Source organism: Phycomyces blakesleeanus, assembly GCF_001638985.1.
Source record: "Phycomyces blakesleeanus NRRL 1555(-) unplaced genomic scaffold PHYBLscaffold_16, whole genome shotgun sequence".
NCBI classification, from domain to species: domain Eukaryota; kingdom Fungi; phylum Mucoromycota; class Mucoromycetes; order Mucorales; family Phycomycetaceae; genus Phycomyces; species Phycomyces blakesleeanus.
In genome coordinates this window covers 177,937-192,669 of record NW_017265149.1, presented here as the reverse complement: position 1 = coordinate 192,669, position 14,733 = coordinate 177,937, and the positions used below count along the sequence as shown (strand labels likewise).

The 14,733-nt window shown below is 38.2% G+C and overlaps 6 protein-coding genes across 6 annotated transcripts; 5 read left to right on the top strand and 1 right to left on the bottom strand.

Annotated features, from left to right (window-relative positions):
* Positions 1-182: 182 nt before the first annotated feature.
* Positions 183-768, bottom strand: PHYBLDRAFT_125985 (hypothetical protein). The gene is made up of 3 exons (XM_018429069.1): positions 692-768; positions 447-546; positions 183-380 (listed from the first exon to the last, which is right to left on the bottom strand). The coding sequence occupies exons 1-3, from the start codon at positions 751-753 to the stop codon at positions 372-374; spliced, it is 171 nt and encodes a 56-aa protein (XP_018289188.1). The 5' UTR covers positions 754-768; the 3' UTR covers positions 183-371.
* Positions 769-1,180: 412 nt separating this feature from the next.
* PHYBLDRAFT_125983 (hypothetical protein) lies at positions 1,181-3,285 on the top strand. Its single transcript, XM_018429068.1, has 7 exons — positions 1,181-1,584; positions 1,647-1,850; positions 1,903-2,148; positions 2,228-2,605; positions 2,673-2,811; positions 2,880-3,005; positions 3,073-3,285. Exons 1-7 carry the CDS (start codon positions 1,241-1,243, stop codon positions 3,094-3,096), a joined length of 1,461 nt encoding a protein of 486 aa, XP_018289187.1. The 5' UTR covers positions 1,181-1,240; the 3' UTR covers positions 3,097-3,285.
* A 160-nt stretch (positions 3,286-3,445) lies between these two features.
* On the top strand, positions 3,446-5,633 carry PHYBLDRAFT_182142 (hypothetical protein). The gene is made up of 6 exons (XM_018438574.1): positions 3,446-3,509; positions 3,568-3,678; positions 4,011-4,072; positions 4,149-4,965; positions 5,019-5,358; positions 5,473-5,633. Exons 2-6 carry the CDS (start codon positions 3,582-3,584, stop codon positions 5,528-5,530), a joined length of 1,374 nt encoding a protein of 457 aa, XP_018289186.1. The 5' UTR covers positions 3,446-3,509; positions 3,568-3,581; the 3' UTR covers positions 5,531-5,633.
* A 2,820-nt stretch (positions 5,634-8,453) lies between these two features.
* Positions 8,454-9,003, top strand: PHYBLDRAFT_102509 (hypothetical protein; the record flags this gene model as incomplete). The annotated part of the gene is made up of 2 exons (XM_018427728.1): positions 8,454-8,803; positions 8,862-9,003. Coding segments are annotated over 2 exons (492 nt in total), but the record flags the coding sequence as incomplete, so codon positions are not given.
* A 2,839-nt stretch (positions 9,004-11,842) lies between these two features.
* Positions 11,843-13,374, top strand: PHYBLDRAFT_114782 (hypothetical protein; the record flags this gene model as incomplete). Its single annotated transcript, XM_018428413.1, has 3 exons — positions 11,843-12,007; positions 12,109-13,002; positions 13,132-13,374. Coding segments are annotated over 3 exons (1,302 nt in total), but the record flags the coding sequence as incomplete, so codon positions are not given.
* A 787-nt stretch (positions 13,375-14,161) lies between these two features.
* Positions 14,162-14,488, top strand: PHYBLDRAFT_147652 (hypothetical protein; the record flags this gene model as incomplete). The annotated part of the gene is made up of 1 exon (XM_018431925.1): positions 14,162-14,488. The coding sequence occupies one exon, from the start codon at positions 14,162-14,164 to the stop codon at positions 14,486-14,488; it is 327 nt and encodes a 108-aa protein (XP_018289183.1).
* Between the last annotated feature and the right edge of the window lie 245 nt (positions 14,489-14,733).

The window sequence follows — 14,733 nt, the reverse complement described above, 5'->3', positions numbered from 1 at the left end:
CTTGAATAATAAAAATTCTTAACGAAAAGTAACCACATGTTAACCTTATATTTTACACTTTTCCCCCTTCTAAATTGTCTCCACACATGTTTTTACATGTTGAACCTCATCTATGGCTTTATATAATGTCGAACTATAATCAGAAAAATAATAATAATAATAATAATAGTAATAATAATAATAATTTTTGATGTTGTTGTTATTTGTTAAAATGATTTTCTATTGAATTTGGATGTCTGGGTTGCTATATATATTCAGGTACACACAAAAGCAGATCATTTCTACAGACGGGCGACCAAGAAAATCCATTTCTCCCCAGAACATCATCACTTCCTCGGCTGAAAGAGGAAGGACGCTTTCATGTACATTTTTTAACGGTACTATTTGTGGACAGAAAAGGACCGTTATGGAATGCCGTTGTTGAAAATTTAACCATTTTTTCTTACCTTGTTGAAGCCAATATCGCTAGCGTACTCGCGGAAGCACTGACGGCAGATGTTGATGTTGTACTTGCGGATCAGACCAGCACGGTGAGCGCAGACACGGCTGTGATACATCATATATAAAAAGTTATTAAAGGCTGTTTTTTTTTCCAAAACAGTAGGTTGTGGTGGCTTGTGCATCGTCGTCTTTCTCATTTTTTACATTCTTCTTTTTAAGAGGATTCCTTGTAATTAGCAACTGTACTTACCACTGACGAGAACCCTTGCCGTTGGAGCGGGGGTGAGCATTCCAGACATTTGCGTGAGCCATGTTGATTTAACTTTACGAAACGGTAATGCGAAAAAGAGGAAGAGCTAATTTCCATACTTGAAGATTTTTACAAACAATATTGTTGATGACGTGGCACTTTTTAATTGGCTCGCCGCAATAAGATGCTCGCATGGATTTTGGTAAAGGTTATCTTTGAAAATCCACAATTTTGTATAGATAACCAATGTAAACTTAAGCAAAGGCTGTGAACAATATGTACATTGTTTTATTCAATAAATATTAAGGTTACAATTCATACACTAGAAGTATCTGTACAAAGACTGTTTTTTTTTCAACCCGCATATAAGCACCAATACATACAATTGTCTTTTATTTCCATTTTGGCGCCAGATCACTGGTGCATTTAGACTTCCCGAAAGTGAGGCCTGAACGCATCAACGATTGATTGGCTCGCTCTTTGGATTCATTTAATCTATCAGCTTTTTGCTTCCTCTTCCACGCGTTTTCGGCTCATAAGACTAGAACGATGCAGAGTGCCTCGCTGCGTATCTGGCTCGGTGCACTGCTAGTATTATGCTGTGCTTTTATAACATCGGCTACATCGCCTACAAATTCCATTTCAAAGACAACAATTCCAATTCCTACTCATTTCCAAAACATCAAGGTCCTTCGTATTATTGACTTGCGCACTCCTATTGTACACGAGGACATTGGATTCCGTGCAAAGAACATAGGAAATCAGCCAGTAAATGAGTACTACTTAACTTTCAAAGCTCAGGATGAGGAGAACATCGCGTCTATCAATGCCTTTTTACGCCAGGGACCAAAGACCGCCCTGTCTATCGAACAGGCCGGATTTGATTCTGAAAAGTAAGGCTATGCAACAAGGTCATTGTCGCATTCTGAATCGAGTATTAATGCCCTGGTATTAGGGAACTGCAGTTGTACAAAGTGACATTCGATTCTCCTTTACAACCAGATGAAGAGATTCGCTTTGGAGTCAAGGTTGCATACACCAACGTTATTGAACCTCTTCCTAAGAAGCTGCCCCAGATTTCTCGACAGCATTTGATTTTCAATGGCAATGTCTATCTGTTCTCTCCCTACAACACCGAGGAAATCAAGACTACCCTTCAGTAAGTTTTTTCTATATTCTGGAATATAATTTTCTTATGAACTGTCCTTTAGACTTCCCAATGAGAAGATTTTGTCATACACAGGAAATGATGAGATAGTAGTCAAGACTGGTAACAAGATTATCTATGGTCCCTTCCAGAATATCCCTGCCGAGAGCTACAACATTTTGTCTTGCCACTATGAATACCTTAAGCCTGTCCTGACCTTAACCAGTCTCCGCCGTGACTTTCAGTTATCGCATTGGGGTGGCAATCTGGCCGTTGAAGAGCATTTTGCCCTGCGTCACGATGGTGCAAAGTAAGAAAGGGAATTCCTTAAAGCGAAAAACGAAAGGAGAAACGTGGGTGGAATCTAATTGTGAATTCTTGTCGTTTAGGATGGAAGAGCCCTTTAACCGTGCCAAGTACCAGCTTTCAAGATCCGTTCATGCTCAGACAAATGTGCTTCAACATCTTCCTCTTGAACTTCCAGCTCATGCCCGTGATATTTACTACCGGGATGACATTGGTAATGTATCTACATCCGCTCTCACATACGGACCTTCGGCTACTATTTTGGATATCAAGCCTCGTTACCCTCTGTATGGCGGATGGAATTACACCTGGTTCCATGGCTACAACATTGACTTGGGATACTTTGCTCGTTACTCCAAAAAGAGTGGAGTCTATATTCTTAATTTCAAGTTTGTGGAAAATGTAATCGATATGGCAGTGGAGAAAGTTGAAGTCAATGTTATACTTCCTGAGGGCGCCAAGTAAGTATTCAATGATTAATATGCAAATGGATCAGGCCTAAAACTTACGCCACACATTAAACAATAGAAACGTTAAAGTGAATGCTCCTTTTAAGTTGGATTCTATTGAACACACAAAACACTTTACCAATTTTGATACTACTGGTCATTACAAGGTTGTGTTAAAGAAATTTAATGTGATCAACGAGCATTCTCAACCAATTCAGGCAAGAGCTACAATGAGTACATTCTTTTTCCTAACAAGTGGCTAATAAGGATTTGTATTGAATAATAGATCACCTATGAGTATTCTTCAATCCGTTACCTTCAGAAGCCATTGGCTGCATCTGTTGGATTTTTTGCATTGTTTATCTTTAGCATCATTATTTCAAAGCTTCCTGTAGTAATTGGGCAGCAAAAGGTATTTAATTAATGGTCTTTATCCTTATTAACATAAATACTAATTGTAACAATACCTTTCTTTTTAGAAATCATTGTTGAAGGAAGAGTAGAATTATATAAAAGAGAAAGAGTATTACTTGTTTTCGCGGTTGCTTAAAAAAACATTCTATACAAAATAAACTTTCAGATCTTCATTATGTAAATATACAAAAAAAAACATACTTTCATATGTATACATTTATCCAATTGATGAGAATAACCAAAAAGTACTAAAATATTTTTGGTTTCTTCGTTTGTTACCCAACTTCAATTTTGCACACCGAAAAAATTATTGGCGGCCTTTTAAATAGTTGACCCCGTCCCTCTTTGATTCACGTGACTGTGAACTTTTTTTAGCCACTAAACTGTTTTTTGCGTATTCAACCTGGAGTGTCATTTCTACGCAATTTGTGCTTTGAAGTTGTGTTCAATCCTGATTCTTAATCCCACACAACAATCGAAAGGAATCTTCATTAACTGCACAGTAAGTCACAGGGTGTATTGTTCCCGATGACCAGATCATGGACTTAAATTATTATTAGCTTTAGAAGGCATCATGGCGGACACTACAATTACACCAGTTTCTATTGATACTTCCAAGTTGAACCCATTGTCTCATGAGGTTATCTCTAAGCAGGCCACTATCAATATCGGTAAATACGAGCTTTATTTACTTATCTATTTACTGCTATTATTATTATTTTTATCATTATTATTATTACTACTATTATTGTTATTATTATTATTTTAAGAGGGAAAAAAAAGAGAAGAAAATCGATACTGCGGTATTGAAGTGGACGGGGTCTTAACACCCCCCAAAAAAAAACTTCTACAAGGCAAACTTAACTTAAATATATGTATATAGAGATATCCATTAAAAATTATACATTCAATATTTAATATGTATATGTGTGTTGTTTCTAAACTTGGAATTTAATGAATGCTAATAATTTCTTCTTTTCCAAAAAAAAATAACAATAAAAAGGTACCATTGGTCACGTAGCTCACGGTAAATCCACCGTTGTCAAAGCTATTTCTGGTGTCCAGGTAACCACCATCATCTCGGACTACGCGTCTTTATGAGTGGAAGGAGGTTTATTGACCTGGTTTAGCTGCTGGTTAGACCGTTCGTTTCAAGAACGAGATGGAGAGAAACATTACCATTAAGCTTGGTTATGCAAACGCAAAGATCTACAAGTGTGAGAACGAGGCATGCCCCCGTCCCGGGTGTTACAAATCATACGGCTCTTCCAAGGAGGACCACCCTATGTGTGAACGTGTTGGCTGTGGTAGCAAGATGAAGTTAATCAGACATGTATCGTTCGTCGATTGCCCAGGTCACGACATTCTCATGACTACTATGTTGTCTGGTGCCGCTGTCATGGACGCAGCACTCTTGTTGATTGCTGGTAACGAATCCTGTCCTCAGCCCCAGACCTCTGAGCATTTGGCTGCTATTGAGATCATGAAGTTGAAGCATGTCATTATCTTGCAGAACAAGGTTGATCTTGTCAAGGAAAAGGCAGCACAGGAGCAGCATGAGGATATTCTTTCTTTTGTTAAGGGTACTGTTGCTGATGGTGCACCAATTATTCCCATCTCTGCCCAGCTTAAGTACAACATTGATGCCATTAATGAATACATTACCAAGAAGATCCCCGTGCCTGTTCGTGACTTTACTGCCGTTCCCCGTTTGATCGTCATTCGTTCTTTCGATATTAACAAACCTGGTGCTGATGTCAATCATCTTCAGGGTGGTGTTGCAGGTGGATCAATTTTGAAGGGTGTTTTGAAGATTGGAGATGAGATTGAAGTCCGTCCTGGTGTAATCATTAAGGATCAGGAAGGTAAAATTAGAGCCAGACCCATTCTTTCCAAGATTTTGACTCTTGCTGCCGAGACAAACAAGCTTGAGTTTGCTGTTCCTGGTGGTTTAATTGGTAAGGTACTACTGCAAATAATTCGCTGTCATCCTTATGGGCATGGTTTTTAGGTGTTGGAACTCAGATGGATCCTACCCTCTGCCGTGGTGATCGTCTCGTTGGTCAAGTTTTGGGCTACCCCGGAAGTCTTCCCTCTATCTACACTGAACTCGAGATTTCATACTTTTTGTTGCGTCGCCTGTTGGGTGTAAAGACCGATGATAAGAAGCAAGCCAAGGTTGCCAAACTTACCAAGGGTGAATTACTACTTGTCAACATTGGTTCAGTTTCTACTGGTGGTCGTGTTGTCGGTGTCAAGGCTGATCTTGCAAAGATTGTTTTGACTGGACCTACATGTACCGAAGTTGGTGACAAGGTTGCCATCTCTAGAAAGATTGAGAGACATTGGCGGTAAGTTTATACGATATTGATTACTATATATATATATATATATATATATATATATGCGAAAATAAAATCGACTTTTGTTGCTGTAAATGTATTGACTTTAATATTACTTTGTAGACTTATCGGCTGGGGTAAGATCAAGAGAGGAACCGTTCTGGAGGCCGAGGCAAATTAATCGGATTGTTCGAAACTATACTTATATCAAAAGAAGAAAAAATTGAAAAATATCATAAAAAGAACATTGTCTCTTTACATTCACTAATAAATAAATAAAAACCAAAAGTGATAAATTGAATGAATGCGGAAGGGATAAATAATATTAATATTGTGCAGACTATGGACTGTGTGGTAAAATATACTATTAAGAAAAATATATTAAAAGGAAGAAACATATTGGAGATTTTAATAAATAGCAAGCATTTTGGTTATGAAGAGTTTTAAAGGTTTCTAGAGTGTAGTTTTTTGGGAAACAATCAAAATGGATCCCTTTTAATTTTATTCTTTTTACTATTTCAAGCTTTTATAATATCAAACAAGTAGTTTGTATTGTCACTAGAATGTATATGTTAAATTTTTATACTCAAAACAAGATTAGCGCTAGTCCTTATAAAAATAGGGTTTGTGAATAAAAAAAAAAGACAACATCTTGATCCATAAAACGATAACCTAAAATTTCGTTAATGCATTTTCACATCTTTTCCTTGTCAAATTCACACAAAAAATGATTTTTCTGTATTAATAAATGTCTAATAGTCGTAGTTCCATTGGTATACTAGAAATTTCAAAAGTATATAAAAATGATTATGATTGATATTAGATATTAGATATTTAAAAATAAAATAAGTAGCTGGTTTTTTGTACGAAACTAAAAATCAGCGTAAATCTAACTATAGTCAAAATGTGTAAAAATGTAATTACAAGTGAGCGAATAATAAATTCAGAGTTTATTCACAGTTGGTGAAAATGCAATATATATATGTATAGGCTATGTAGATAAACACCCCATCCTGATAGCTTTGAATCGTGTTTTGTCACCTTGGTAACGTATTTTTTTAAAAGCAAACAAACATACTTTGAGAATTTGATATCTTGGTCTGATTTTATTACATGAAATCAAGAGTATCTTTATGTTTCTGCATTTTTTTTTAAAAAAAATCTGTAGACCTTTTATATATGGTAGAATTAGAAGTTTGAGACAATTCATACGGTACTGATGTTGGTCTAGAAAGCGTTTTATATCATTATGAAACATAGATTTATTAATATGTAATTGTTTCATAATTCATAATGAAGGGAAAACATTAAAAGAAGTACACAAGAACAATGATGTACAATTGATATACTAATATATTCATTTATATTAATTCTATTGTTGCTGAACTTTATACCTTCTGACTAATAAATAAGGCACAAGACATCATATTGTCTAAAAACTGAGTTAACTATGTGTATAATTTCTATATCGACAAGTATTTTTTTAAAAGAAAAAGCTATCTTATTCACTGGACCTTTGGATTAATTTAGAGACTATCATTTTTAAAAAAAAATATATGCTCTATAATTCCTAAAATATGATATTGTTGATACTTTTATTGGAGAGATTTTCTCTAATAACTTCAATAAGCACATTTTGTTGAAGTCTTAAGCCATCCTATGCTGATATAATTCATTATTTAGACTGTAGCTAGTAAATGTAACATGCGTCAATTTGTGAATGGTATTGGTTTTCAAGCTGTATATATGAGCCTATTCTATATTTTCTCGAGTAAAGTTAACTCTCCATTGGTGATTTTATTGTTACGGTTGGGGTGCTCCGAGAAGAAATCCAACCATTAAAGCTAAAGATTTAAATATCTTGTAATTACCCTTACAATTTCTTAACATGATTGGTTATTCAAGGTTTGTGACTTTCTCAAAGGACTCATACTATACCATATCACTAAGTTTCCAGTCAATAATGTTTATTTTTAAAGGGTTCCAAGTAAAAGTGAGGTTGCATGACAGAAAACCAAGAATGCATAAAAATTATTACTTGCTAAAGATATATATACACACTCTTATTATGGGCAGAAATTAAATTGCCTTCTTTGTATTTATGACATAATATAAAATTGATGTGGCAAAAATAAATATAAATATAAGTCCCCAAATTTTTTTATTATTATTTATTTATTTACCAATTCACTCATTTAACAACTCGTACGCTCTCTCACACACACCCACGTACACGCCTTCACACGCTTGCACACGCGCAATTCTATACGTAATACACTAAACATCAACGATTTAATCAATCAGACATTTCAAATCAAAAGCAATGAATATAAAACTAAACACAAACAATTTCCAGGGTGTAATTTAATTATGCGCCTCTTTAGCACCAAGCAACTCAAATTGAGAGTGAGATCGTGTATAGAATACTATAACCTCAAGGAAACCAAAAATTACTTGTCTAATCGTGGGGGATCTCATATCGACATATTCTTGGCTGCTGCCACTAACAACGTTGAGGCCGATGGAGTGGAAACTTCTCCTATGGAAGCCGAATCCGGCAATGTTGAGGTGGAGTACACCTCTGGTAAGAACAATTAAAAGAAAATGTTAATAATAACATTATTACATATGCTTATGTTTATGTTAAATATTAACTGTGTAAATATATTAGAGAATGGTCCAGGGTTCACACGTGTCCGAAACCAAAGAATGGCTCAAGATGAACCAGAGCAGGCTGACATTGAGTACGACCAGTTTGTACCAATGTACACTCCCAACAGCCGTGCTGAGGCCGTTAGTCTGGAGTTGTTCTCCTTGTTTTTCGAGAACAGTGTCTCTCGTGAAATCTACGATCAGTCGGTCAAGATAGTAAATGAGTACATGACAGAACGTGGATCCCATAAGTTTATTACTATCACATATCTACTATATTACATATACTTACTATTGTATTAGCTAAAACGGATTCACTTCTGTCATATTACAAGGTGGATACCTTGCTCAAGCAAGAATACACAGTCAAGGCACAGGTGTATGACATGTGTGCCAGTGGGTGCTTTTGTTTCCCCGATGTCGAGCCTGGAAACTCAATCGTTGAGAATGAGGTGTGCCCTCACTGCAATGGACCGCGGTACCAGCGTGAGAGAGGCACTATATCACCTGTACAGACATATCAGGTAGTGCCTCTCTCGGAGCAATTACGCTTCAAGTTAGCTCACCCTGAAGAACGGGCAAAGATCGCCTATGGCACGGAGGTTTTGGCTGGTGGCCGATCGAATGTCCGTAAGGATATCCTTGATGGAGATGACATCTATAGACTGCTCGCAGGTGGGATTGTTGGCCAGGGTGACATAGTGGTGTCTATGTTTGTTGACCAGTTCAACCCCTTCAAGGACGCCGCCATGTCAGCTAGCATCATTCATGTTATTAACATGAATATCAACCCTGCCGAAAGGTAAATAAAACACAATGATTTAGATGTATATTTATATATACTAATATAATATATTTAGGTACAAGAAGGGTAACATGATGCAACTGGCCATCATCCCAGGGCCTAAGCACCCAAAGAACATTGCTTCGTTTTTGGAGCCCATCCTTGCCGACCTGCGAGCCTTGCAGACAAGTGGAGTGAAGTGCTGGGACGGAGACCAGTATGTGGTGCGTAAGGTTCATCTTGTCATGGCAACTGGAGATACTCCAGCTGTCTCTGACTTGATGAACCTTATGCATCACAATGCACAATACGGCTGCCGCCATTGTTTTGCGCGTGGTGAAAGCATTGCCAAGACCATGTGCTTCTTGGAGGGCGAGGGTCCTGCCCCCATGAGGGACGTAGGGAGTATTCGCAGAGCCGAAGGAAGTGTAAGTTATGAAATATAAAAAAAAAACCACTAACATCATTTCAGAGACCTGGTGGTGGGAGATACAATGCCTTTGCAGAGTTACCCACACTCACCAGTTCTGCTTTCTTCGGCCAGGACGAGATGCACCTCCTAGGTCATGGAACAGGGCACCAGCTCTATCAAGCCCTTGGTGGCAAATTCTGCCCTGGGATTGCAGGCCCGGGCAGAAAATCCCATGGAATGCACCTCCAAGAACGCCTGCAACGACTTGAGTACCCCTTTGCCCTGGATGTTAGCCTAGATGACATCGAAAAAGCAGTCAGCAAATCCAGGGCAGATATACCGACGGCATTTACCGGTACGTGGAGGTCAATGAAGGAATCGAAAGGCAAGAGGAAGGCCGTCGATTGGATGGACTTCCTCTTGTCCGTTGTACCAACCGTGGTAATCGACCACCTCTGCTTTGCAGATGCAAAGCAGGCCGTGAGAGACCTGGTGCTGGCGTGCTCCATTGTCCAACAATGGAGTATCACCGCCAGCGACATTGTTGCCGTGGAGCAGTAAGTCGCTTAGATATATATTTCTATCTGGTTTTTAATGAGTTTTATAGGGCAATTGGCCGCTGGCACTCCTTCCTGAGGTGCAAGATTTCGGACAGTAAGCTGAAATCCAACATATTCGTGATGAACCAGCACATGCTGGTTCATCTTAGTTTCATGTTGTGGGAAATGGGCCCTTTGCGGGCTTACAGCTGCCATCCAATAGAACGCACGATCAGTGCATATACATCTGCGATCAAGTCCAGGAAGAAGCCCGGAAAACACATGGAAAATGTTCTTTTCCGGATGGCGGCCATCAGCCACTGCCGCGGCAACCGTCCAGCCAGGACTGGACCAGCTGACAGAAGGACCAGCAACTTCGAGGTTGCAAGTGATGATGTTGCTGGTCCTCAGCTGTGGTCCAGTCCAACCAGGTATACCATGGCCGAGTTGGCCAACAACATTGGCATGGAATGGGAGGACCTCATCCGACAATTGTTGCCTTTCTGGGCAGGAGAAGGAGTTTCCTCCTTCGAGGAACAAGACGAGGTGGTTTGCACCACGAAGATGTGGAAAGACTCGGTGGTTTACAGAGTCCAGTCCTCCTTTGACAGTAGACATGTTCGAGCTAATAATCTTGTTGTGCGCGAACATATGTGGGAGTAAGTGTTGTTAGTTATATTCTACATTGTTAAAAGTTGATATTAATCATAATTTAATTATGTTTTTTGAAAGTTATGCATTTGTTCGCAAATTCTTTTCCCACACTGTCAAAGGAGTGACCAGGCTCTTTGCAGCCATCGAGAGTCTTTCCGACGTCAGGCCCTTGCCGGGCATGCTATTCCCAGTGTCAAGCGACCGCTCGCAGGGCGACAAAAGGATAGTGGATGTGAAGTCCATCAAAGGGATGGCTGGCCTCGTCCACGATACTAAGGACGGGGCCATTAGGCATATCGTCTAGCTCTCGTCAACTCACAATCAGTAAAATAAAAAACATGCCTTTTCTTTTAAAAATAAATAAATATAATTTTATTTTTCTAATTTACTTAAAAACATCATGAAATACATTTTATTTAACTTTAAAGAAGCATTTAAGTTAAAAAAAGGCGATTTTAGCAAGAGATTTTGTCGAAAACTGACCCCTAAAATCACCTCTTAAATCACCCTCGAAATCACCCTTTTTTCTCGTAGCCGGTATATCATATTCCTCATCATTTCTTCTATTTGCTATTTTCCCCCCTTTTCTTTATTTTATTCTTGCGTTCTCTTACCGATATTGTCTTAACGCCTAACACCATCGCTATCATTCAATAAGAGAAATTTCCTATAAGCACCAATATGCTGCTATATAAAAGTTCCCCTTAGGTTATCGATATATATAAACCATGAGAATCAATTTCTTTCAAAATATCAACCTCTTCTATCTATCTAAGAGGTACAATTAAACTTGAAAAAATCTAAAAGGTTTGTCACATACAAGAAAAAAGTTCCTCATAAGATACATTTTTCAAAAAATTATTGTTCTTATTGTGTATTACCATATTCCTTATTATTGATATACGTTTAAACAAAGACGTATTCTCACAAACCCATGGCACCCATGAGGATGGAAGATGCCCATTTATACGTGACTGTTAAAATAGTTACCCATTTTCAGCCAACAAGTCAAAGTGTTTTAAAAAAAGAAATTAAAAGAAACCTGAAAGGTTCTTTTTTTTTTTAGAAAAAACTGAAGCATGGCCATTGCAGCAACGTTGGCCTCTCGTGGTTTGCTTAAAGGCACATTTCGTACGGGAAACAAAGGAATGGGACCTGTTAGAGCTACATTACATGGAAATCAAGGATGGCGACCTCAATCATTCCATACCAGTTGTAAATGGCAACAGCAGCAGAAGCAGCAACAGCAACAACAGAAGCCTTTGTGGGGTAATGTCATATTGTATATATACATACCTATTTTTTCAACTCTTTTAAGAAACATATATACGTAATTTTAAGTATAGTGGTAATAGTAATAAAATAAGAATGAAAATATGGAAATATGGAAAGAGCCAAAAGAAATAATAAAAGAATAAAAGCTATGAATATTTACCGTCTGTACATATAGGTCGTCTTGTTGAAGGCTGGAATAGTACCGAGGTAAAGTGGTATCCTATTCCAGTCGGACTTGGCTTCGCTGTCATTGGTTATATCCAATACCGCCGTGTTCTAGAGAGAGAGACCAGATTGAACTCTGACAATGACCGAAAGTATATTGCCACTGGTCCTTGGCAGGTAAAGAAAACACTCAATTATGTGTCCAAACGCAAAAATGGTATTAATTTCGAAAACTTCGTTATTATTATTATCATTTATTATCATCCATCTACGTATAGGTTCACGTTGCTGCTGCTCTTCCTTTGCGTACAATGTCACGTATCTGGGGTGCATTCAACTCCTTGACCATTCCTACTTTCTTGCGTCCTTTTGGATATCGTCTTTATGGATGGATCTTTGGATGTAACTTTGATGAGATGAAAGAACCAGACCTTTATACCTACCCCAATCTGTCTGCTTTCTTCTACCGCGAACTTAAAGACGGTGTGCGTCCTATCTCAAACGCTACACTCGTTTCACCTTCAGATGGAAAGATCTTACATTTTGGTGTAGTCGAAGAAGGTCGACAGATTGAACAGATTAAGGGCGTCACTTACTCCCTCGATGCTCTTCTCGGCGAAGCTCACCGCTCTTCTAGTCCCTTGGCACATGCTGTCAATGGCCAGAAGCCAACCGTCGTTGATGAAGAAGAATTTGCCAACGTTAATGGTATCACCTATAGTCTTGATGCCTTACTTGGCAGTGACAATCACGCTGTCAAGGCCCCTAGTTCAGTTGGCCCTGATGGTCTTGCCAAGGACGAGAAGACAAATGACAAAGAAGCACGGGAGATGATCAAGGCCGCAGACCTTTCACCCGGTCATTCAGATGAAGACTATAATGCTATGCACGGACACAACGTCAAGCCTGGAAACTCTCTATTCTTCTGTGTGGTTTATCTCGCTCCTGGAGACTACCATCGCTTCCATTCACCTGCCAACTGGGTTGTCCAGTCTCGCCGTCACTTCTCTGGTGAACTTTTCTCTGTTTCACCATACTTTGTTAATTTGTTGAACAACTTGTTTGTCTTGAATGAGCGTGTTGTTCTGCTTGGAAAATGGAAGCATGGTTTCTTTTCGATGATTCCTGTAGGCGCAACCAATGTTGGATCAATCAAGATCAACTTTGATGAGGTAAGGCTCACGTTGATAGTAAATGATCAGGATGGAATATGTATTGCCACGCAAGATTCTTTTTTTTTGTTTTTGTTTTTATTATTATTACTTATTTTTTTGTAAAAATTCGGCTATCTTTTTATGTAGGCTCTCAAGACTAACCGTCAAGAAGATTTGCCTACTGGAACCTATACCGAAGTTTCCTACAAATCTGCTAGCAAGATCTTGGGCGGAAAAGCTGTTCGCTACGGTGACGAAATGGGTGGCTTCTATTTGGGATCCACTGTTGTGTTAGTATTTGAAGCCCCAAGCAACTTTAAATTCGACATTACTGCTGGCCAGAAGATCAAAATGGGAGAAGCTTTAGGAGATATTCAAGCCGAGGCATAAATAGTTTAGAAAAGACAAAAAAGAAATAAACCCCAATCTATGAACATTAGAATTATTAAGGATATCAAGACAAGATATTAGCATGTATATTATAGTATATCTGTATGTCTTAATGGCTTGAACAAGCCACTATGTGGTAAATCATAAAGTAAAAGTGAGATATACTTAAATATTGACTAAGAATGAAAGCGAATTTTAACACTAAGAATTTGCCGTAAAACAGAACTATTCCTTAAAACCCATTGTATGGCATTAATTCTTGACATTCGTGTAACTACTTGAACTATAGAAAACTTTTATCCATTCTTGGTTGAAGTTTTATGAGAGTTTATTTTTCCCACAAATGCGTACACAAAGTAAATGTTTATAACCCTTTGTCGATTAAGCTTATTTATGTGTGTTTGTTTTTTTATTTCAATTTGGGATGATAGCTACAGGGGGGATTTTTGGTTTACTAAAAGAAAGTCTACCCCAATTAATAAGCATTGTACTAGGATCAGGCACAATTAATTTTATTTATCTTGTCATATTCACATTCAAATATATGAAAGAGAACCCGGGTAGCTGAAAGGTTTCGAAATTAGGATAAAATCTAGGTAGAATATACTAATAGTATTTAACCTCTAGAATTCATGGCTCCTTCGCGTATCTCTCACTGGGACTATGATGGTAGTATAAAAATTCATCACTATACCAAGGTTACCTTATATCTCTTCCTCCTTCTATCTCTGGGTCACACATACTCTCAAACTCTTCTCCACCACTCTTATTGGCATGAGGGCAACCCATGGTAATTAAGATGGAATATCACCACCATCGCTTTATGAAGTTTATTGTTGTGGTGCGGGCCTCGACTAAAAAAAACATCCCTTCCTCAAGATCTCAGGCAAAACCTTTCTCCTCTCATCTCGGTTACTATCGGTCACTATCGGCCACTCTCGGTTTCTCTCAGAAACTCTCTGTTTTATTCCGCTTTACTCCAGCATGTTTTTTCCAACTTATTCCCAATTTTCCATCTTCTTCCCCACTATGTTCTCTAGATCATTCTCTCCCCCCAGTAGAGACAAAAAGAAAACATATGATTTATCCCGCATCTTTGCGAAGACGTGGCTAATAGAGATGTCTCCTTGTGCTCTACTCAGTACCTGCTTTTTGAATTATAAAAACCTAAACAACAAAAGCATTATTAAAGAAATAGAAACCAAAAAACAAGTTATGAAGCCTTCTTCTCCTTTGCAGCAATATAAGCTCGTCATGCATTTGTGTCTGCGGCGTCTTACAAAAAAAGTATCTTGGTTTTTTCTTGATGAGCCCATAATTTTACTGCCAAGAAAATTCGCTTGAGTTCCTAAGCACCAT